Below are 25,267 nucleotides of genomic sequence, written 5' to 3'. Positions count from 1 at the left end.
CAGCTAAGACAAGGGAAGCACCAGTGAAGTATTATGACGTCGTATTAGGACGTCTAAGCCACTTTGTGGCAAAACACTAACAGAGCCTCTGTAGAACTAGTACTGCTTTATGTCATGCACTTTGTGACAACACTCTGTAGCAGTAAAGCCCTATGTAGACGTTGTACTGTTACCACATCTATGTTACTTTCAGATAATGCATAATGGGAAAGCTGTGTGGAGAACTATTATCCTACTATGATATCTAACACGAAACCAACAAAATCCTATATAGAACTAGCAACTGTACTTATGATGTCTAACTCATTCTGTGACGATCTCTAAACTGACAAAATCCAGTGCAGAGCTACTAAATGTACTATTATGTCTGACTTTGTGACAACACTCTGAACTGACAAAAACCTGTGTAGAACTAGTACTTGTATTTTGATGTTATAAAACACTTTGTGACAACCAAGTCTTGTGAAAAACTAGTAATTGTACTATGATGTTCTAGGGTACAACACACTGTAAAAGCAAAGCCCTCTGCAGAACTAGTACAATATTATGATGTCTAATTCACCTTATGATACCACTCTGTACCAAGTAAGCCCTGAAAAGAATTAGTATTGCACTGTGATTGATATCTATTATGCCAATTAGTGACAGCGCTTTGAAACAACAAAAGCCCTATGGAGAAACAGTTCTGTATTCTTGTGTCCAAGAGAATTTGTCACAACTTCTGACACAATCAATACCTGTACTAAATTAGTAATGCATTATAAATGTCTTAAGACAAAATGTGATGACATCCTGCAACAACAAAGGCCTCTACAGAACTAGTTTTGCATTATTCTAAGTCGCTTTCTGACAACACTCTGTAATGTAATAGCCCTGTATAGAACTAGAACTGAATTATGATGTTAGTCACTCTGTGACAAGACACCGCAACAACAAAGGACATTGAAGGACTAGTACTGTTTAGGAATGTCTTAAGACAATTTGTGATGGCACCCTGCAACAACAAAGCCCTGTGCAGAACTAGTTAGTTATGCATTACTGTGTCCAAGTCACTTTGTAACACCACACTGTAACAACAAAGCTCTGTACAGAGCTAGTACCACATTATAATGTTAATCTGTGTTAACACTCTGAACCATTACAGCTCTGTACTGAACTAGCATTGCATTATGTTGTCACTTTGTGACAAACTCTCTGACAACAAAACTGAGCAGAAAAAGAAGTTATGTACCTACCATAACGTTCCATGTTAGTTGTCTTCATCTCGCCTTCTTTTATGCTTGTTGGGATCGGAGCCAACCCTCAGCTCCGACTCGGCCATCTTCTATAGCTTGAGAGCTGTTTACTGGCTCGAGGCTACCCCTTATCCCATGATGCCTAGCGCTAGCTACCAAGATCTCGTTTGTAATAGCTAACCCCAGACATATCAAGAATAATCTGACCAAACTAACAGGTTGGGCATATCTGTTATACTCTCTAAATCAGTAGAGGAAGCAAATCAGAAAATGCTCAGCTGGTGAAATCTAAATTCCTCTCAGTCCAATAGGACAGGGGGATGGAGGGGGGATGCAAGAAAGAAGGCGAGATGAAGACAACCAACATGGAACGTTATGGTAGGTACATAACTTCTTTATGTTAAGTTGTCTATCTCGCCCTCGTTTCTTGCTTGTTGGGACAGCGTCCCTAGCACCTATGATCCTGGGTGGCTCATTGGAACAGACTCTTCAGAACAGTGGGACCAAAGTTAGCTCTATTCCTGGAGGTCATATCTAACTTGTAATGAGAAATAAAGGTATGAGGATTTGCCCATGTGGCTGCGGCACAAATAGAGTCCAGGGGTAACCTAGATTGGAAGGCTACAGAAGTAGCTAAAGCCCTAGTAGAATGCCCTTTTGGTTTGGCAGCCAATTCTTTGTTTCTTAGTTGATAAATGAAGGTGATAATGTGAGACAACCACCTAGACAGGGTCACTTTGGAATCTGGGAGACCTTGTTTACCCCCAGCATAGGAAAGGAAGAGTTGATCCGACTTCCTTATATCCTTAGTTCTGTGCAGGTAAAAACGCAATTGTCTATGCACATCCAAAAGGTGTAACTTGTATTCTGCCTTGTTGGTGTACTTAGGGAAGAACACTGGAAGGTCTATGGATTGGTTTAGATTTTCTGAACACACTTTAGGAAGGAAGGATTAGTTCTCAGTGCTACCCTATCCTTGTGAAAAACTAAGTATGGAGAACGAACGCTTTGTGCTTGAAGTTCCGATACACTTTTGGCTGAAGTAATAGCTACCAGAAAAAGAGTTTTCCAAGATAGAAACTTAAGGGAGCATGAAGCCGCAGGTTCAAAAGGGGGCATAATCAAGGAAGTTAATACCAAATTAAGGTCCCAAGGAGGAGGAGGATCTCTCACTGGGGGTCTAAGGGGATTAGTCCCTCTAAGAAAGGCTTTACACAGCTTATGAGACATGCTATTTAGATTAGCAAAGCCAACATGATAGTTAGAAATGGCTGCTAGTTGAACCCTGACTGTGGCAGAAGCGGACCCAGAGTGAAAAAGATCAGTTAGGAATTCTAAGATCTCATGAACTGGGGCTGAAAAGGGATCCATGTTCCTAGCCTCTGCCCAATAAGAGAAACGTTTCCATTTACTAGCATACGTTTTCCTAGTAGCTGATTTGTGAGAGGATACAATAATATCACGCACAGCTGGGGAGATGCTGGGAAGCCTGGCTAGGGTCGGAACTGGATCAACCAAGCTGTGAGCTGGAGGGTCTGGAGGGATCGATGCAGCTCTCCTGATTGATGAATCAGCAGGTCTGGAATAGGATCCAGGGCTGCTCGAGGAGATAACGGTGCAGGAACGGAAACCAAATCTGTTGAGGCCAGTAAGGAACAATGAGGATCATTTTGCAACATAAAAGTGGCTTCCTGTATGAGTTTGGATACAAAAGGAAAGGGCGGGAAGGCATAAAAAAGTCCCTGAGGCCAATCGTGGACTAGAGCATCTCTGGGAGGATGACCGGGAAGAGGTAGAAGGGAGAAATAGTTACTGCATTTGGTGTTGAAGGGGGTTGCAAACAGATCGCAGCAAGGCTGTCTCCATTTGCGGAAGATGATATCCGCAACTACCTGATTCAGAGACCACTCGTGAGGCATGAGAATAGCTCTGCTGAGCCTGTCCGCTATGACATTGGATTTCCCAGGGATGTGCGTTGCAATCAGAAATCATTGGGAGGAAATCGCCCACTGCCAGAGTCTGAGTGCTTCTCGACATAGGGGGTAGGACCTGGTTCCGCCCTGCTTGCTGATGTACCACACTACTGACATGTTGTCCGTTTGAATTGCAATTGTCCCAGGAGGGAGTGAGCTCTGAAGTGCTTGCAACGCTAGAAGCACGGCTCTCATCTCCAAGACATTTATGTACAGATGGTACTCGTGAGGTTGCCATGTGCCTTGGACTGTCCTGCCCTGATAATGCCCCCCCACCCCATCAGTGAGGCATCCGTGGTCACTGTGGCAACTGGAGGGGGTAGAATGAATGATCTGCCCAGAGACACTAGCAGGAAGACCATCCACCAGGAAAGGTATGTTTTGCAAGTTTCTGTAATTATAATCATGTGGGACATGGGGAGTTGTTGAAAGGACCACCGTGTGAATAAAAGCCACTGCAGGATTCTCATGTGAAAGCGGGCTAGAGGTATCAGAATAATTGTTGTGGCCATAGAACCCAGAGTTTGAAGGACCAACCGGGCTTGTACCTTTTTGCATTGCATCAGGATATGAACTTGCTGCCGAATTGTGGACACCCTGTCCGGCGGTAGTCTTGTGGACATGCTTCTTTTATCTAGATCTGCTCCTATATAGGTAATAGATTGACAGGGCAACAAGGCAGATTTTTCAAAATTTATGGTAATGCCTAACTGGGCACAGAATGCAACTGTATAATCCCTGGCTTGAAGAAGTTGATGCCTGGTAGTAGCAGTAAGGAGCCAGTTGTCTAGATAAGGAAACACCTGGAATCCTTGACGTCTCAGGTGAGCCGTGACCACTGCCATACATTGGTGAACACCCTGGGGCTGTGGTGAGACCAAAGGTAAGAGCTCTGAACTGATAATGACTGGCTCCCAACCGGAAGCGAAGGAATCTCCTGGAGCGCCTGTTCATCTTGATGTGGTAGTATGCATCCTGGAGATCTATTGAGCACATCCAATTGTCCTGACCCAAAAAGGGTAGAATGGACTGAAGCGTGACCATTCGAAACTTTGTTCTTTGAACAGACTTGTTTAGTCTGCTGAGATCCAAAATTGGTATCCAGTCCCCTGTCTTTTTTGGTACCAAAAAGAACCTTGAGTAAGTTCCGGATCAGAGTTGGTCTGCTGGGACTTCCTGAATGACTTTTTTCCTAGCAGTCTTGAAATTTCTATGACTGCTTGGGCCCTCAGATTGGGTGGAACATCTGGGGGGGGGATTTGTTTGATGATAGGGGAGACTGGAAGAAGGGAATTACGTAGCCTCCGGATAGGATTGATTGTACCCATTTGTCTCTTGTAATGTCTTGCCAGGCTTTTGGGTACAGTGAAAGTCTTCCCCCGACTGCCTCCAGAGGCAGGCAGTCGGGCAACCCTTCAGGGGTGCTGGAAGGGCTTGTCAGAGAACGATTCTCTGCTGCCCTGGTTCTGCGGACCCCCTCTGCCTCGAGGGTGGCGTCTGTTGTTGTTATTCCTTCCTCTGCCCCTGGAGGAAAAATCACTATGTGCATCAGGCAAGGCTTCCTGGGATTTCCGAAACCACATTTTTCCACTCTTCTGACCTTTGGGATATGGTCTGGAAGGAATGGAAAAAAGTACAGTTTTGTACCTACCATAAATGTAGATGTCCGATAGGTATGCATCTGCAGTCCTAACATATGGGTTGTCCTGCCTCAGGCAGCCCTTCGGTCGGCCGGATTCCAAAGTCTGGGTCTGGCCTCGGCTGATGTCGCACTTCACCCGACATCATAACTGCTGTGGTATAAAGGCATCAGCCGACACCATTTTCCTCAGTGTTTCTTGCCCCAGATGCCAGGTGCCCTCTAGGAAGGCTAAATTTGGATAAATGCAAATAATTCCAAGCAGTAGAGAGCAAAAATTATATATATATATATATATATATATATATATATATATATATATATATACACACACATATATACAAAACAAATACACCATAATAATTTCCCTCAGCTAGCTAAAAGAGGGATAGATACCCTAGGAATACCACAGAGGGGTAGGAGGGTGGGTAATCCTGACTGCAGATGCATACCTATCGGACATCTACATTTATGGTAGGTACAAAACTGTACTATGTCCTTCAAGGATGCATCTGCAGTCCTAACATATGGGTAGAATACCATAGCCAAACTGGGGGAGGAGGCACTAAGATAAAGATGGTGTAGTCAAGATCCCTTGCAACACAGCAGTTGCAAAACCTGCTCGGGATCTGGAGTATAAAGGAAGGTTATAATGCTTGGCAAATGTATGCACGGAGCTCCAAGTAGCAGCTTCTAAAATGTCTTTGGTAGCCACTCCTCGTAGGAAAGCTGTAGTGGTGGCTGTAGCTCTTGTGGAATGAGGTCTGATATTTTCAGGAGTTGTCTTTCCATGAAAAGAGTAGCAAAATCGGATGCAATTTCCTATCCATTTTGAGATTGTCTGTTTTGAAATTGCTTTTCCTTGCATTCCTGTTGCATATGCTACCAGAAGTTGGTCAGTTTTTCTGTTGGTCTTAGTCCTGTCCAGATAGTAGCGTAATTGTCTGTGCACATCCAAGGTATGTAGCAGTCTTTCCCCCCTGTTCTGTGGGTTGGGGAAGAATGTAGGTAAATGAATCGCTTGGTTCAATGAGACTCTGGAGACCACTTTTGGCATAAAGGTAGGGTTGGTTCTCAGAGACACTCTATCCTGATGGAAGATAAGGAAGGGTTGTACTGCCATTAATGCCTGTAATTCAGATACCCTTCTTGCTGAAGTGATTGCTAGCAGGAAAGCAGTTTTCCAAAACAAGAACTGTAAATCTGCTGTTGCTGCTGGTTCAAAAGGGGGAAGTGTTAACTTTTCCAGCACAAAGTTGAGATCCCATGTAGGTAAAGGTGGTTTCCTTGGAGGCTTTACGTTTCTGATTCCTCTCAAGAACTGTCTGAGTAGAGGATGAGAGAAGACAGGAGGGTCCATGTTGTATTCTGCTGAGATTGCTGATGCATGAATCTTAATGGAGGAGTAGGACAGGCCATTGTGGAACAGTTCTGCTAAGTATTCCAGGATGTGTGCTATGTTTGCCAATGAGACATTTTCTCCCTTTGCTGCACTCCAAATGAGGTATCTTTTCCATTTGGCTGAATAAGTTTTCCTTGTGGAGGGTCTGCGAGCCTCCAGGATAATGTCCTTAACCCTCTGAGATAAATCTGGGTTATTTTGTTTTATGCAATATTCCAAGCAGCCATCTGCAGTGTTTTCAAGTTTGGATGTAGGATCTTGTAGTTGTTCTGTGTTAGAAGTAAGGGACATAGAGGTAGAGGCCATGTGTGTGTCCGAGACATGCTTCTCAGTAGCGGGTACCAATGTTGCCTCGGCCAGTCTGGAGCTATCAGGATTACCCTTGGCTGATCCTCTTTGATCTTCAGTATGACTTTGTACATCAAAGGAAGAGGTGGGAATGCATATGCTGTCAGGTTTTTCCAGCTGAAGGAAAGGGAGTCCACCCTCCAAGCAAGTGGGTGGTATGCTCTTGTGCAGAATTTCTTCAATTGGTGGTTGTGTGGGGAGGCGAACAGGTCTATCTCTGGTAGTCCCCATTTCTTTGTTATGGTTTTGAAGATGTCTGGATGCAGCATCCATTCGTGAGCATCCGTGGTAGTTCTGCTTAAGGTGTCTGCTAGTGAATTTTCTTTTCCTGGTACAAATCTGGCCTGAAGTTGAATGTTGAGATTCAGGGCCACATTCCACAGGTCCATTGCCATCCGGCATAGAGGATATGAGTGTGTACCTCCCTGTTTGTTGATGTACCACATGACTGTGGTATTGTCCGTCCTTATCAGCAGGTGACCTTGTTGAAGGAATGGTCGGAATGCCTGGATTGCATGTTTCACTGCCAGCATCTCCTTTAGATTTATGTGTAGATTCAGCTGGTCTTGGGTCCATAGGCCTTCTATGCACTTGTCCACCATGTGTGCCCCCCAGCCTAGGTCTGAGGCGTCCGTGGTGATGGTCTGGTTTGGATGAGGTTTGTGGAAAGGCAGTCCTCTGTTCAACTGACAGGCCTGAGCCCACCACTGGAATTCTTGCTTCATGCATGGAATTATTGGAATCTGGGCTTCTAGACTGTGCTTGTGTTGAGACCATACATTCCTTAGGTACCATTGCAACTTTCTCATATGCAGCCTGGCATGCGGAATCAATATTATGCAGGATGCCATGTAAACCCAGGGCTTGCAGGACTTTCCTTGCAGTAAGCTGAGTTTGTGTTGTTAATGTCATGAAATATATTGGTAGTTGCTTTTGTTTTTCTTCTGTGAGAAAAGCCATCTGAGTTGATGTATCCAGTTCTGCACCCAAGAATGTTATCCTTTGGGATGGTACTAGTCTTGATTTTTGCATGTTGACTGTGTATCCCAAGGCTTGCAACAGTTGTATGACCTTTTCCAAATCTTTTGTTAATTTTGCCTTGTTGTCCGCTTGTATTAGGCAGTCGTCCAGGTATGGGTAAATTTGAATTCCCTGATGCCTGCAATGAGCAATTACTGATGCCAGGCATTTCGTGAATACTCTGGGCGCAGTAGATAAGCCAAAGGGCAATGCTGAGAATTGATAATGCTCTGATCCTGCAAGAAATCTGAGGTGTCTTCTGCAATCTGGTCGTATAGGGACGTGCAGGTATGCCTCCTTGAGATCTAGAGTCACCAGCCAAGACTCCTTGCCCAGCATGGGAAGAAGTTGCTGGAGGGTCAGCATTTTGAATTTTGGAACAATGAGGCATGTGTTCAGAACGGACAAGTCGAGAATAGGTCTCCATTGATTTTCTTTTCTTGGTACAAGGAAAAGCCAGGAGTAAAATCCTTGGCCTTGTTCCAAAGGTGATACCTTTTCTATAGCTCTCATCCTTAGTAAGTTGTTAATTTGTCTTAGAGCTTCTGTTTTTTGGCTTGGTGGTAGGTTTGGCATTCCTCTCTTTTTTGGTAGAGTGTGGAAGTGAAACCTGTAGCCTTTGTCTATTGTTTGTAAAGTCCATTTGTCTCCTGTAATGTAATGCCAGTTGTGGGAAAATAAAGCTAGTTTTACGCCCAAGGGTGCTTCCAATTGTTCCCTGGTAGGCGGAATCAGAGCCAAGTCATTGTGTCTGCCCTGTGGAAGTGGTTGTAGTTGAATCTGTGGCAGTACTTCTCTGGTTGGTAGGTTGCCACTGACGTCCCCTGTAGGCACCCCTGGATTGACCTCTGCCTCTTGGGCGTCTATTTCTGCCTCTCTTTGCTCTGGAGGTGTCTGGAAAGGACCAATTCTTCGAAGGCCAATTTCTGCTAAACCTCTGAGGTTGGACCTGTAAGAAATCCTTGACTGTTTGGACAGATTTTGCTTTTTCCTCCACCTTCTTTAGAACCTCCTGTGCAGGGGAGCCAAACAAACTTTGTTTCTCCATAGGAGCATCTAGGAGTTTTGACTTAACATGGTCTGGTAAGGATTGTTCTTTTAACCAGGCATGCCTTCGAATCACTGTTCCAGTCATAGCTGATCTAAAGGAAGCCTCCAGTGCATCATAGCCACATTTTAAGAAATGGTTACTGACCTGCTGAGAGTTATGTACCAAATCCTGAAGGGACTTGCGGTCTATAGGTTCAGGAGAGGACAGTTTTTTATTTAGCTGGTCTAACAAAAATTCCTGGTACTGAATCATGTGAAATTGACAGTTTAAGGCCCTGGCCGAAAGAGTAGCAGAAGTATAAACCTTTTTACCCCATCTCTCTAATGCTCTAGATTCCCTTTCAGAGGGGAGAGGATTTTGGCAGAAGCAGCTGCCACAGCTTTAGGGCCCTGTGAAATGGTTTCAGGATCTGCAACAGGAGCCTTATACAAATGGTAGTGTGTGTCCGGGACCCTGTAATATCTGTCAGGCTTGGCAGGGGCCGGAGGAAGAGAGTCAGGGGCAGTACAGGCATCATTATATGCATCATCAACAACTGTTAGTACTGGAGGAATGGCTAAAGGCCTATGCTGTGGTAAGTGTAAGAAAGTCCTTAGCCTTTTCCTTGAATCTGAAAAATCCTGGCCCTGCCATTGAAAGTGTTCCCTCATAGCATGTAAGGTTTCCCCAAAAGAAAATTCTTCAGGAGGAGAGGCAGAAGGAATGGAATCTTCTGCATCGGAATCCTCATAAGGAGAGTATGGGCTTTCCTGAGGGTCTGGGATATCTGAGTCATCCGAGGAATAATCTGTAGAAACAGGTTCCGGGGGTTCAGTCCTAGGCCTCTTATCTGGAGGGGGTTGAGAGGCCCTGTCTGGGTGAGGTTGGGATCCCCTGATCAAAGAAATGAGATCCTCAGCCAGGCTGAGCAGTTGAGAACTAGAGGTAGGCCTGTGTGAGGGAGTTTTAGCAGGTAAGGCCTTAGAAGATTTAGCTGCTTTAGCCCTAGAAAAAGCCTTGATAGACATAGATGCAGGGGGTCTAGCAGCCCCACGTGCAGGGGTAGATGTGTCTAAAGGAATAGTATCTGACAAATCCTGGGTGCTAGCATCTGTAGGGGCAATTTCAGTAGCCGATTCAACCATGCTCTGTGAAGCCTCGGCTATCGGAGGCCTGCTTTCGGCCGAAAGAAGAACCGAGGACTCGGTTGCAGCCGAAACCAAGACACTCACGGTCGGCCTAACAGTGGTTTCAGCCGAAACCGCGGACCGCGAGTGTCGGTCCTTTTCCTTGCGCTTTTTAGCTAATTGTGTAGTCGGAGTCTCCGACGGCATTTTGTATGCAAAAGCGGGACCAAAAAACTCCTCTGCAAACTCCGACCGACGTCTAAGCGTCCGTCGGTTGAAGGAAGCACAGGCTAAACAAGCTGATACGTCGTGGTCCGGGCCTAAACAAGGAAGGCAGTAAGAGTGGAAATCCTTATGAGGTATTTGTTTCCCACAAGTTAAACAATTATTTACTTTGTCTGACATCGGCTGAGGCAAGAAAGAGTCCCCAACGGGGTACTTAGCTTTTTAGAAGTCTTCGGTAGTAGAAATCTCTGGATCTGACCGACCGGCACTTGCGAACAGCTTCGGCTTCGGGCACCGCTCGGCAAGAAAGACTGAGGAAAATGGCGTCTGCTGATGCCTTTACACCACAGCAGTTATGACGTCGGGTGAATTGCGACATCAGCCGAGGCCAGACCCAGACTTTGGAATCCGGCCGACCGAAGGGCTGCCTGAGGCAGGACAACCCATATGTTAGGACTGCAGATGCATCCTTGAAGGACATCGGACTCCCACGGCAGAGAGAGTCTTGCCTTCCTGTTCACACCTAGTGAGAGTGTCCTTCACCTGTGGTCCAAAGAGAAATGAACCGTCAAAGGGGGTGTTGGTGAAGGATGCTCTAAAGGGCTCCGCAAAATTACACAACCGCATCCATGCGTGTCTCCGAAGGGCCATGCCTGTGCCTGCGGCTCTACTCGCACTATCGGCTGCATAGGAAAGGAGCCTCATGGAGGAGCTAACCACTGAATTAAGGGTCGCCAGCTGAGTAGCTACTTTAGCTTGAACTCCCTTCAGCTGATGGATCTTGGAGGGTACCTCCAAGCTCTTTTGAGAGATCCCTCTAAAGCCTGGTAAAATGGCACAAGTAATTCAGTGACCTCATGGAGAAGGTCGCTGAAGCAAACATTCGCGTCCCATATCTGTCCATAGTCCTAGACTCCTTGTTAGGGGAATGGACAGAGGAAGAAGTCTCTGCTAATTCCTTTAGTGGCCGCTGCTACCAGCAGGGCATCCACAGGAACACCCTTTGTAAGGAACTGTTTGTCAGGGGATGCAGTAATAAATTTGCCGGGCTTCCTCGTGGGTTGGTTCCACTGTGTCCGGGGCTGACCAAGCCCTTCGAGCCACCACAGACATTAGTGGATCGAATGGGGGAGACACTCAGGAAGTGGAAGGGTGAGAACCAAATGAATCCAGGAATACGGATTCATCCTTAGTAGGGGCTAGGGCAGTCAAGTTCCCCCTCTGCCTAAGCATTTCTAGGATGTCCGAAAAGGAAACATCTTCAGAGGGGGATCTCGGGGACCTTTCCGATTCATCCAAATCCATATCTGAAGTGACAGAACCAGGGGAGTCAATGTGCTTCCTCTTGCACTTCCTCTTCCGAGGGGCCTCCTCCGAATGATTAGGGGAGGCCTCGGAAGAAGAGGAAACACCCAGTGGGGTGCTCTGGAGCGCTGGTTCCCCGTGCTTGGGGTCTGGAGGAGGGACAGAGTTTGACGCAGGTACTACAGGGGACGGAGTCAGTGGGGTTGAACGTGATACTGACTCATGGGCCAGTACACTCCTCATGACATCGAAGGCATCCTTGCCACGATACAAAGGAGGATCCGGCTCCGAGGAAACTGGAATCCTCCTCTGCACCGAGGGGGACGGCTCTGAGGCCGATGTAGGAGCTGAGCTCACCTGCGCCGAAGCTCCGAGAGTGAGAACGGGGTCGGACAAGGGTCCGATGCCACTCGCCCCCTTGGAGCCGACAAGGGAGTCTCGGCGCCCAGATCCCTCGACGGAAGGTAGCATCGAGGGGATCGGAGCTGATGATGGAACTGAAGGGGGAATCTTTATCGGTTCCATGATTCAAACCCCAACAAACTCCGGCTCAGAGGAGTCGGAGGAGGAACATCAATTGAAGCAGATGGAGCAGACACCTGTTGACTAGGGCTGGATAACATTTTGGCTAGTGCCTGTGATTTCAACAATCTTCTGACCATTCTCTCCACGTCGTGGTCTGACAGTATAGAAGACTGAGAGGAGTGGGAGGATTTATGACTGCGGTCACTTTGCAAGAAGGGAGACAGAGTGGCCGAATGTATTGACTCTAAAGATGGGGACCTCGGTCTCTTGTGGGTCCGAGACGGCTCTGACGATACTGGTGGAGCCGACTGGGAAGCAGCCTCCTCGGTTCCAGCCGGAACTGAGGTAGTTGGTAATGTATGGACCAATGACGGGAGCTGGGAGACGACGATTTGGTCGGTTTAGAAGATTTCACCAGTTGAGCCTTGGCTGGTGAATCCTGGGGCTTATGGAGACCCCTTAAAATCAACTTATTTTTGCACTCCTGCAGAACCCTTGGGCTGAATGCGTGGCATACAGAACAAGAGTCCTGCAGGTGCACTGCGCCTAAGCAATAGACGCAAGAAGTGTGCCCATCTGTCAGAGACATTTTCTGACAGCATGAGTCACACTTCTTGAATCCAGATACTTTAGATTCTTTAGACATCTCTACAGAAAAAAAACTTTGGCCAAAAGCCCAAACAACAAAAAACTATAAACACTAATCTATCCCAAAAACAAGAAAAACTACAGTGAAAAGTAATTTATTTATTTTTTTTAAATAGGAAGCCTCTAACTTAAACGGCTACCTATAAATTAAAGGAGACTAAACTAAAAGAAACGCTACAATAAGAAGGGAAAAACGGGGGGGGGGATAACTCTCTAACTTAAACAAGTTCTTAGAGAAAATTCAATACACTAAAAACTACAATCTAGTTAATATGTCGAAAGACTAAACTTATTAAAATATATCAAATATATCCCCTAAATAGCTAGAAAAAGTATTTAACTTACTACAGCCTGAGCCAGTAATAACAAACCTCGCAGCTGAAGCGACAAACGAGGTCTGGGTAGCTAACGCCAGGCATCATGGGATAAGGGGTAGCCTTGAGCCAGTAAACAGCTCTCGAGCTATAGAAGATGGCTGAGTCAGAGCCAAGGGTTGGCTCCGATCCCAACAAGCAAGAAACAAAGGCGATATAGACAACTTAATATCTAGTATTTTGTAATGATCATATCAAACACAAGACACCTGAGTCACAAACTTTTTAAGCCTTGCCAATACCCACCTGCTCATGCTGGACCCCTCCCCTTTTCTCAAGAAGGGTAAGCAGCAGTCTCTTGTGATGTATAATGCTTGCAACTAAAATTATGTCAATATGGTTTGTTTTCATTTACATAAATATACAATTGCCTGTGTCATACATGATAATTTAAGAAAAATGTTTCTTGTTTAAAAAAACAAAAAGAAAGAAGGGAAAGCAGCTCAGCCCCAGAGTAAATTTATGGGTACCCATCCAACAATCCAAGTTTAAAAAGAAGGATAACAGGGTGGCAGTTTGTTTGCCTTACTCTGTCTAGAGGTCAGGTAGATGCTGGATAACAAACAGGGCTCTCCTGTGCATTGTATTAATGTGCTATGTGCAGCAGGACATTTAAGTCCTAGCTCAAGGACTACAAGAGCCATTTGACTTGAAAAGTTACAGGAGATCTAAGTGTTCCGAATCCCTAATGGCATTTAACACAAGATATAGATCACACTTCAAGGTAGTACAAGGATGGCACTAAAATTTGTTTTTGATAACACATGGACTTTAGGCCTACAATCTTCTTGGATTGTAGGCCCTGAATCTTCTGCATGTTTAACGCATTTAAAAAAATATACAAAACAAAGGGGTGCTGTATTTAATATTAAGTCAGAGCTAGTACTACATTATGATGTCAGCTACTTTGTGGCAACACTCATAGGTAGGTACTAGGCTATCTGCCAGAGGGCATTTATAAGCCTAGCCAGTGTGTGTCGGCTTTCTCCGCCCCACTGATTAATTAATTGATCCTCTGTTAAGCAGAGTCAAGGAAGTGATCCCAGGGGTGTATTTTCTGTTATCCATCCACTTATCAAGGTTTCTCTTGAAGAATGTTAGTGAGGGGCTCTACCTAATGTAGTTTGGAATTTTGTTCCAAAGCATGGGGAGTCTCTGACAGGAATCTATCCCTCCAGCATGTTCTATTTATTGCTGTGGTGTGGTTTAGCTCACTAGAGCGCGTGGCTCGCAGTGACTTGGATTTCTTTAGGTGGGGCATGTCTATCAATTCTGAGTTGGACATGGCTTTGTAAGTCAGGCAGAGATCACCTCTTAGTAAGCGATTTGCCAGAGTACAGCTGGAGTTTTTTTCAGTTGGGCTGCATAGGACATATGTTTGAGGCCAGTAATCCTCTTGGTGAGGTACTTTTGTGGTCTTTCCAGCTGTTGGAAGTGTCTTGTGAGCTACATCCCAAATGGGGCATTGTACTCTATGATGGGTCTGATGAGTGACGAGTAGAGGGGCACTATAACCTCTATTTCTAGATGTGAACCCTTTAGTAATTAGATGGGCCACATAGAAGGATTTACTAACTACTTTGGCAATATGATTGTCAAAGGAGAGATTACTATCTACCTGGGTCCCCAGATCTCTTATTACCTCTTCTGTATTAAGGGTGCTGACGCCTATGTGGTATAATTCGTGGGTGTTTTGTTTTACCCAAACGGGATGACTATGCATTTTTTGGCATTGAGCTTGAGGCCATGAGTTTGACACCAGGTGTCCGTCTAAGTAAGGCCCTTATGGAGGATGTCCGTGTCAGCCGGAGAGTCAATTATGGCTTCCAGTTTGCAGTCATCAGCGAACTTGGCTAGCCATAGTCCTCCTGTGTTTGCCTGTACTTCTGAGAAGTGTATATGCTGAACCGTAGGGGTCCCAGGACAGAGCCTTGTGGGACACCACTTGTGACTGGTTTAGAGTCGGACCTGGAGCCCGCTATTCTTACCATGTGAGTTCTGTCTGTAAGCCAGTTGGCAACCCATCTCGTAACGTAGGGGTTTTATGTTCAGGCTGGTGAGTTTTTCTATAGTTCCAGAGTGGGGAATGGTGTCGAAAGCCTTGGCGAGGTCAAGGTAGGCTATTTGAACCACCTTTCCCTCGTCTATGGCCTTGGTGACTGTCTCAAAGAAGTCAACCAGGTTTAGTAGGCATGATCTGCCCTTAAAGCCGAACTGGGTTGGGTCAAGAGCTTGCAGGTTCCCAATGTCTTTGTTAATGGTTTCCATGATGATGCGCTCCATAGCCTTGCAGACCAGGCTAGTCAGGCTTATGGAGCGATAGTTACCAGGGTCAGTTGTGGTTCCCTCTTTTGTGGAGAGGAATAACCGTTGCTGAGCTCCATTCTATGGGCATGTGGCCTGTGGAGAGGCTGAGGTTGAACAGCGTGTTTAGGTGGGGGGTTAGTTCGTTCTTTAGTTCGTGCAAGATGCAGCCTGGGACACCATCTGGCCCCATTGACGCTGTGTTTTTGGCTTTTGAAAGGGCTGTTTTCACCTGATTTCTGAGACACTACACTTTTCCGGTATTGTTGTGGGCCCTTTTAAAGGTGAGAGGGGGGAGAAGTTTCAACTGAATCTATCTGCCAGGATGTTGGCAATATCAGTAGGTTCAGTATATTTTGTGCTATTTTACACTAGTTCAGTGCATATCTGTGAATTGCCACTTAGATTCTTAACATAGCTAAAGAAGGCTTTGTGGTTATCTTTTGAATCCTTGGATATTTTTCTTTCGAAGTTAACCTTGGATGATTTCATGAGGGACCTTAGTTTCTTACTGATACTAGGCAGGGATGTCTTTTCTTCTTGGGATTTGCTTTTTTTCTGAACTAGTTTCCTCCTCCTATTGTATAGCCTGTTTATGGCAGGGGTCTACCACACTGGTTTCCTTCTCTTACAGGAGTGAGTCTTGGTTTTGCTAGGGATGGCATAATCCATGCATCCTTACAGGTGCTCACAGAGTGCATTTGTAAAGGTTTCTGCATCTTGGGCAGCATTACCCTTTAGCGTGGGGGCTGTGAAACTTACCACCTCTGTCTTAAGTAAGGTGAAGTTTGTTTTAGAAAAGTTTTTTACTGTGGTTTCCTTAGTTGGGGGTGGTGGTGGGGTGTGGACATCCAGAGTGATTAGTTTATGGTCTGATCTAACCAGTGACGGGTTGACCTCCGGTGTGGAACACCTGTTGCCCATGTTGGTGATGACCAGGTCCAATATGTTTTCATCTCTGGTAGGGGAGTTTACCAGCTGATCCAGGGCGTTTGAGTTGATGAATTCCAGGAAGTGCTGGGCCTGGGAGTTTGTACTAGAGTAGTTTTCCCAGTGAATGGTAGGGTAATTGAAATTGTCCAATATCAGGGTGTTCGGTAGGACCTTCATGTTTTCCAGTGTCTCCAGAAAGGTGGAGTGGTGGTCCTGGTCATGGAGGGTGATCTGTAGCAGGCCACAATTTGCATTGTAGATTTGCCCGATGTTAGTTGCACATGGATGATCTTAGCGGTATCATGCTGCGCCACTAACCTGGAGGTGTAGGTATCCTTGATGAATATGGATACACCCCCTCCTTTTGTGTTTCGGTCTGTGTTCTGTGGCCAAAACGTGTGGTATGAGTTGTAGCCCGGTCGTGCTGGGGTGCTCTCTGGATCCTTGAACCAGGTTTCAGTTACTGCACAGATGTTGATGTTCTCCATACTGAGGAGTGCTTCGAACATGTGCACTTTGAGGTTTAAACTCCTGGCGTTGAGTAGCATAACCCTCAGTTTTTTGTTTATTGTGCTGTTTAAGGAGGTGGGTTTGATTTTTGAGCCTTGCCTAAAAAAGGCACTATGGGGGCAGCAAGAGTCTTGGCCAGTATTCGAAAGCCTAGGGGGTGACAGGTGCAAGCCATCTCTTGCAAAGCAACGCAGCTTGTCGAGCATGTCGTCCCAGGCTGACAGACACTGGATCCCCTTTGAATGACACCAGAAGCTTAGCCAATTGTTGAAATTGATAGTTTTTTTCTTTATAATGAGGTATCATTCTTGGTGAGGGCAGGATGCTACTCAGGGTCAGGGTCATACCAGCCAGCCTGGGCTACATGATCATAGAGCTCTTCCATGTCTCTTTTCATGTAGTCCAGGGAGGTACGTCTCAGGTCATTCACACCATACTCTATAACAAGAAAGCTCTGTGCAGAAATAGCGTTGCATTACCATGTCTAAGTTATTTTGTCAAAACCTCTGAAACAGCAAAAGTCCATTGCTAAACCAATACTACATTACTAAGGCAATCTGTTAAAGCACTCGATAACAACAAAGTCCTGTGCAGAATAAGTTCTGCATTACCATGTCTAAATCACTGTGACAACAACAAAGCGCTAGAACTAGAAATTATTATGATGTCACTTTGGGCCAACACTCTGTAACAACAAATCCCTTTGCAGCATTACTAGTGTGTTATGATTATATAGGGTCATAGGAAATGCATGGCAATTGCGTCACAAGACTGTTCATGTCTTACAAGTACCCACCCTCATGCTGCCGCCGCCACCCCCTTCTGAAAAAGGGGAAAGCAAGTCAGTACTGAATTAAGTTTATGGGTACCTATCCAAACTACAAGGTTTAATTTGAAGGATGGTGGGTTGTCATTTTGTTTGTTCCAGAAGTCAGGTAGATGTTCACCAATACATTTTTTTCTGTAATGCATTGTTTTTATGTCCTGGTGGAGATTTACATCCCCTGTCCTGGTGTTAGAGGAGCTGCCTGACTTGCAAAGTTAAAGGAGATCAAGTTGGATGGGGTCTCTAATGGTGCTTAACTCAAGTCATAGATCACCCTGCAACAGCCTATAAGAAATAGAGTACAGGGATAGAGCTTCAAGCCTTCCTAGTAGTTTAGGGACTTGAGGCCTATAGTCTTCTTGTTAAGGAACCACTGAGCTTTTCAACTTGCTTAATATGTCTATAAAGGCATATCCCAAACAGGGCAATGTACTCAATAATTTGTCTAATTGTAGCTGCAGAGAGACAGAGAGATAGAAAGGAAACTTCTCTTCACCTGGATAACATACATTTAGATATCAGTTGTGCTAAACAGAAATACTTTACTGTTGTTGTTTGTCTTTCAGCTTTTCCCAGTAAGGGGTCACCACAGCGGAACTCCGGACCGCTAATGATTGGCAGTAGATTTTTACAAAACGCTGAGGTGCCAGCTCGACGCCCAACCTTCAACGAAGGCACGCCCATTTACGCACGCATGTCTTTCGTACGCTACCCAACCATGGGGAGGACATGCAGACTCCACACAGAAGGCACTCCCCAAGCCCAGCCGAGAATCGAACGGGCGAACCTCTTGCTGTGAGGTAACAACTCTACCGCCGTACCACCGTGGCATGTTATGACAAGGTAAACAAAGGAGAGGGGAAATACTGACTATAGTTTCACGATCCCCGACTATATTATCATTTTCAAGTAGCGTACTGAGCCGTTCACCAAATGTGAAATACCACACCTCTTGATGATTAATGTTAGCCATTTTCCTTACACCATTTGTTTATGATGTTTAGCTATAACTGTAATGAATAGGTATCAAGACAGACATTTGACAATCATACCCAGTTTTCAGATATCTGTGACCATTTTTGTAGAGGGCACTCTGTAATAATAAAGACCCATATAGAACTAGTAAAGTATTATGATACTTACATCACATTCTGACACTAAGGTGTAATAAAGACCTGTGCAGGCAGTGCAGTACAAGTATGGTATCAGTCACTTTGTGACAGCATTCTATAACCATAAAGCCTTGTGCACACAGCTCTCAACTTCCAAACATGAAAAATCATACAACTGACTATTAAAAATTGTAATACATGGCCAAAAAAGGGGACCACCCTCTCAACAGTAAGAAAAGGACCAAAAACAGTCTTTTTATTTTAAAACACTGCAGTTTTATACAAACTACTCTTGCTGCTACAATCCTATGACTTATGCACAGCTTACAGTGCTGTATTTTGGGGTTTCTAGCTGCAGTGTGCCGAATGGACCAACAGCACAATGAAGTTAGTAAAACAGTCAGACAGCACTCTTCTCTATGCTATTGGTCTGTTTTTCTAGACATATTGTGCTACTGGTCAGTTCAACAGACCAAAGCACAGTGTAGCAAAAAGCTCACGGTGAGTTCTATCCTCAGTTTTGTCTTTTGATGAGCTACTCTCTCACTGGACACACAGCTGAGCTTATGAAAAACCACAAATTGGAGACATCAAAAGGCAAATCAGAGCACCAGAACAAACATTAAAATGTATACTAAAATCTAAATCCTCACACCAAGTGCAGAGCAGTTGAGAGGTATGCCTGTGCAGAACTAGTACTACATTATGGTGCCCAAGTCAACTTTTGACATCACTCTAACAACAAAGCCCTGTACATAACAGGCATTGCATTATGAGGTGTACATCAGTTTGTGATGCCACTAAATAACAAAGTCCTATGCAGAACTGACAAGAACTTCACTAATCACTGCCTGAATAAATAAAACTGGATTATATCTTATAAGCACAAATCCAAAGGACTTGCCAAATCTAGTCGTAGTAGGTATAACGACAGACAAAACCAGTGTGTTTCCTTCTAACCTAGTAACACTGGAAAAAGTCAGTCGGAACAAGATCAAAATTATTTACAATACCTTTAATCCGGTTTAAATCCAAGTAACAGTAACTTTTTAACAGTAGTTTACTTAAGTGAATATTGCAAATGTGCCAGCAGAATACATACAGGAAAATGCAGGAATATGAAAACTCACCCTGTTTAACATGACAAAATATATTTAAAGAATTCACAGTCAAATTAGAAAAGGTACCTGCAAGAATGGAATGAAATCATCTTGTTCCAAATAATTGCATCCAGGTTTTGAAAGAAGACTCAAGAACTTTGCAGCCTCATCATGGCAAGTCTGTAGTATTCTGCAAATCAAATATGCAAAATTAATAAATGATATTAAATACTACAGGAATAATCTGGGATATAATCAAAAGAAACAACCCTGAATGTACACCATGCGTTTTAACTACGCACAGTAGCACTTCTACAAACTTCATGGCATACCTGTGATAGTCGCAGCTATGCTACACCATCTCTAAAACTCCCACATTCCAAGCCGTATCCCACTGTGCTGCTAATATTGAATACTGAAAATGAAATGCCTTGTCTTTTTTTTTTTTTTTTTTGTAAAAACTGTTGCCTTTGAGAATCAAAAAATACAGGTGCTTGTGTTCTACTAAAAAGGGAAAGAACTGGCAGCTGTTAAAATAAAAAGTCAGTGTGACCACTACTGTGTATGTTTTTTTTTTTGCTTGTTTGTTTTGTGGGAGCCAAACATGGGCCTGGAGATATTCAAGGAATTCACTAGCACTGTAGCAACTGGTTCCTTTTGGCAATTTTCTAGACTAGCAGTTTCTGTCACAATGTAAGTACATTGCAGTACTCCAAGAACACAGTCTGTTTACTGAGACTTTACGCAATATGGACAAACACATAAATGACAATTCACTACTCTCATTCCTAGAAACAACAAAGAGAGCACCAAAATTGGCAACTAGAATAAGTTTTCCATATGGCATCTGGCTATTCTGGAACAGGTCCAAACTGCAGAACTGAAAATAAATTACATGTAAAGCAATTTTATGAATTCAGAGAGTACAGCACCAGGAAAAATCCATATTGTAAAACTGACAAATTGTACAAATAGTAAGTAGTTCATTGAGCTGAAACCAATCACATTAAAGTGTTTTGTAGTACCAAATCCCAGAGACCCACAGGCCACCCACCCATGAAGACCTCTGTATAAACCAGTCCACAACCTACAGTAGCACACCCAAATACAGGTCTGTACAACATAGATATGCAATTTCCAAATGTGTCTGTATCCAGTTTGGTAGATATGGGCATCCTGAGACAATGTAGCAATTGCGTCATGTTCACAGACAATCATTTAATCCGTAAAATACAGACATAGTGAGAGATACGCATACACAACTTCGTGGGAGGCAAAAATCTTGCACACAAACAAGGCTGTCAAGAACACACACACACCGACCTGTGCTGAGGCACTAAAAAAGCAATCTTTCCAAACCTCAAAAGACCTCCTAAGGCTATAAAGGGTAATGCCTGTCCTTATCAAGCTCTAAAGCTCTCAACAAAAGCAGCACCCAACACACTGCACACACTCGTACACCCAGTGGAGCTCCAAGAGAAAGCCTACATGACAAGTCAACAAATTACCAAAGACTCTTGTCCTAGGGCATTCCATTGTACACCACACAGTTGCACCACTCGCCAAACTGAACAAGAACATATTTCCTTATCTGGAGCTAGGATCTGCCAAGTTATGGATGCACCCAAGTCACTACACCACATGTACCAGTATGATTCTATCATAGTCTATTTGGGTGTTAACCTGAGATATACTTCTCTGTACTATATGAAGAGAGACTTTGTCGATCTCTCTGAATGTGCGTCTCAGGCAGGTATGTGCCTTGCACTGAGCAGCACTCTACCCTCACAAAGGATGATGCCACTTGAATAAAAGATGACGGACTTCAATAATTAGCTAAGATTATGGTGATTTCCAGGGGGATTCAATATTTAACAGCATGGGAGGACATGGTTAACGCACCACATTGATTTGCAAAGGATGGTCTACACCCGTCTCCCCTAGGCTTTTGAATATTGGCCAAAACTTTATTCATCACCTTAGAGCCTTTTTTAGGCAATGCCAAACTGACAAACCAACCGGCACAATAAATAAAACCCAAAGAAACCTAAAGGTGTTTCAGTTCAATGCTAGGAGCCTAACCAAAAAAGTCCACACCCTACAAGATCTCCTCACTTTGAAGAATATAGAGATCTGTGCCACTAATGAGAGTTTAAATCACAAAAAGTAATCTGGCAGTGCAACGCTTCATTGCCTTCAACACATTTAGACCAACAGCTGCACAGACATGGACAAATGGTGGAGGAGTCAATCTACAGCAACAAGCATAATTCTGGTTAAACAGGACAAAGCCCTAGAATTTATCCATATGAAAATCACCATAGACAAAGCCCCATACCATATACTAGCAAGCTATAGGTTACCCTGTATGCCCCTAAAATCCTACAGCTCATACCTAGACCTACAGAAGACACTCGCCTTTAAACCAGACATCCTATTAATGGGAGATTCCCAGTCTATAGCAGGGTAGTTAAAATCTCCTATAAATAGGATAGCTGGTTTAAAGGTGAGGGTCTTCTGCATACAATGCCTCATAGTCACAGGCAAAATGATTTCTGGACTTTAACACAAATATCCTTCACCAGAGAGTGCACACACCCACCAGAGGTTCAAACATACTGGACCTGGTACTCACTAACATGGGAGAGCGCAGCACCCTCACCAGTGCCACGTCCTCAATGATGAGGTTGGACCACAAAGATGTCTCCTTTTAAATAAAAATCAACTTGGTAACCCCAGCAAAACCTCTAACAGTTAGGAACTATTCCAAAGCAAACTACATCCCATTAAGACATAGTTTATCAAAATTCAATGCCCCGCTTGAACCAGAGTTCACAACAACCTATGCAGAAGCGTTCATAGAGACCCTGTATAACCATGTCAATGTCTGTACAGAGGCTGCTGTACCTACTAGAAGCACAAAACAAACTCTAAAAACAAACCACACTGGTGGAATCCTAATCTTAATAGGGTATATAACAGAAGAAAAAAAAAATCACGGCTAAAATAAGGAAGCACAACTCCCATAATAATAGGAGCTCTCTAATTAAAGTAAGCAGGAAAGTAAGAGTACTAATTAAGTGCAACACCAATTACGAAGTCAAGATAGTCTCACAGGCTAAAGACAACCCACAAGGCCTTCTCTAGTTATGTCTGAAACCTCAAAGGTAGCACACATCAGTGTGCTGAACTGGTCGTCAATGGTGCCACCTTCACTGAGCAGAGTGATGTAGTGAATTTGCTGGCTGACAATTTCAGCTCAAACTTCACTCTCCAACCCCCCCCCCCCTCACCTCCATCCATGAAATAGCTACTAGCATAACCCCCCCCCCCAACTATTAACAGGCAGCAGGTCCTGGTGGCACTCAACAAAGCCAAAAATACAGCATCAATCAGCCTCAACAATATCCCAAGATGCCTCCTAAATAGCTGGAAAATGTCATAACAGGACCACTTGAGTCACTTTATAACTATAGTCTCAAACCAGGCTTTGTACCATGAGAACAGCAGACTGCAATGTTTATCCCACTTCACAAGGGTGGACCATCAAGTGACCTTGGAAACTAGCGACCTACTAGTTTGACTAGTCTAATATGCAAAACTTTGGAATGAATTATCATGGAAGCAATTAGCAAAGACAAAAACAACCTTCAGACACTGGATCCAGCCCAGTCTGGCTTTGTCAAGGGAAGGTCATGCCTACTAAACCTGGTGGACTTCTTTGAAAAGGTCACCAAGGCAATGGATGAGGGGAATATGGTGCATACTACCTACCTGAAAATTGGCTAAGGGTGTTTGACACAATATCCTACTCCGATATAGTTGACAAACACCAAATTGGTCAGAAATCCATACATAACTCACTGGATTGCCGGCTGGCTCACAGACAGGAAACAGAAAGTCAGGATTGGTGATACCACTTCCAATAAGAGACCGGTCACCAGTACAGGCTCCGTGCTGGGACTGCTCCTATTTGCCATCTACATCTTGGAGGTAAAGGCTAATGTCAAGGGCCCTTGGCTGACCAAATTCACAGAGGATTGCAAATTGGGAGCGATCATTGATTCCCCACATGGCTCAAACATCTTATAAGAAGGTTTAACATAGACAAATGAACGGTGCCCAAGCCACAGACTAAACCTCAATGCCAAGGACTGCATTACAATGCCTTTTGGGAAAACTGCCACTCGGGCTACTTACTCCATCAATAAAGCACCGCCGTTAGAGTTGATGCAGTAGTCATGGATCTGGGAACATAGGGTAAACAGTAATCTGGCCTTTGACCAACATGTGGCCAAGGTAGTAAGAAAATCATTCTGTGTTGTACAAGTTAAAAGTAAAGGGATGGCATTCAGATCCATGGAAGTTATACTACCACTTTATGTGGCTCTTATCAGACAGACCCATCACTGAATATAATGCCCCCTTCGGCATGTATCGGACCAAACATGCAACAGGTGGAACGCCACAAAGGATCCTTACTAGCAGAATCTAGAATATAAATGCACTGTCTTATAAAAATCACCTTAAAGCCATATCTCTATACTCCTGTCTTGTACAGGTTACTGAGAGGCAATCAATGCCTGGCATACCAGGTATCCTCAGGTAGAGCTCTGATGGGCCCTTTGCACATCTGCAAAACAGACAGTATCAGCACCACTAGCTCCAAGGATTTAAGTTTTGCATGCAACATAAACAAGTCATGTTGCTGAGACATATATGTGTCTCAGAGAAACCCCATTCCCTGGAACAGGCTCCCCATGCATATGAAGCAGAGTCCATCCCTAACCCTATTTAAGTGTAACCTTGAGCAATGGATGGAAAATCAGAAATTAACCCCAGATGTCTGCCTCCCCACGTCTCTAACAGACAAAGGCAGACAGTAATGCCCAAGTTAACATACTCTCCCCCACCAATATAAGCTGTAGAAACATGTTAACATACCCCCTCCCCCCCCAATTAATCACCAGGGACAAAATAAGGCTGGATTGCATGCCTCATCTTGTAAAGGCGCCGGTGGTCATTAGGCTAGTATATGACTATGAAGGATTTCATGACTTACCTGATGTACCTTTGTATCTGGTGTATAAAGTTCCTATCTGCACCCTCATTATATCGGCATTTTTTTTTTCACTTTAACCTCAGGCACATCAGCTGTGGGGAAAACGTGAGAAGCATCCACTGACTTTACTGGATACAATTAACTAATGGCTCAAAGAGGTGTCCATTAAAGTCTAGGGACAGCCACATTATGTGACATCAGGGAAGAAAATACTACAGTTATTTGGACAATGGATTTAGCAAAAGGTTTACGAAGCTTTTCATAAAAAAATAGTTCAAGTAAATATGGATACTCTTGTGCAAACTGCATCATAGAACTTAACTCACCAGATGCAGCTAAGCAGTCTTGTATAGTGACAAAACGCTTTAAGCAACTACAACTTCAGTGATATAGTCTCATGGACTCCGACTTTAAAAAAGAAACTATAAGATCATCAAGAATAGGCTGCTAAGATAGACAGAAGGTTGAAAGCAAATTCTTTCTATATTTTATGTCTCCCATTTAAGCAGACAGTTGTTTTTGAAAGCCATTTAAACCACTACTGTCTATGTGCAGCAGAAGTTTATTCA

General features: G+C 44.2%; 1 protein-coding gene across 2 annotated transcripts in view; it reads right to left on the bottom strand.

Moving 5' to 3' along the window:
* PPP2R3B (protein phosphatase 2 regulatory subunit B''beta) overlaps positions 1-25,267 on the bottom strand; it is a 1,731,184-nt gene that overhangs the window by 783,934 nt on the left and 921,983 nt on the right. For both annotated transcript variants that reach the window (XM_044072461.1, XM_044072462.1), the window contains exon 4: positions 19,724-19,826. In XM_044072461.1, the coding sequence (XP_043928396.1) occupies positions 19,724-19,826 (103 nt within the window). The remainder of the gene's footprint in view (positions 1-19,723; positions 19,827-25,267) is intronic.

This window comes from Protopterus annectens, chromosome 5.part0, assembly GCF_019279795.1.
Source record: "Protopterus annectens isolate FY-2018-M chromosome 5.part0, PAN1.0, whole genome shotgun sequence".
Lineage (NCBI taxonomy): Eukaryota > Metazoa > Chordata > Ceratodontiformes > Protopteridae > Protopterus > Protopterus annectens.
The sequence above is the reverse complement of the archived record's forward strand: the minus strand, read 5'-3'. Positions and strand labels throughout refer to the sequence as shown.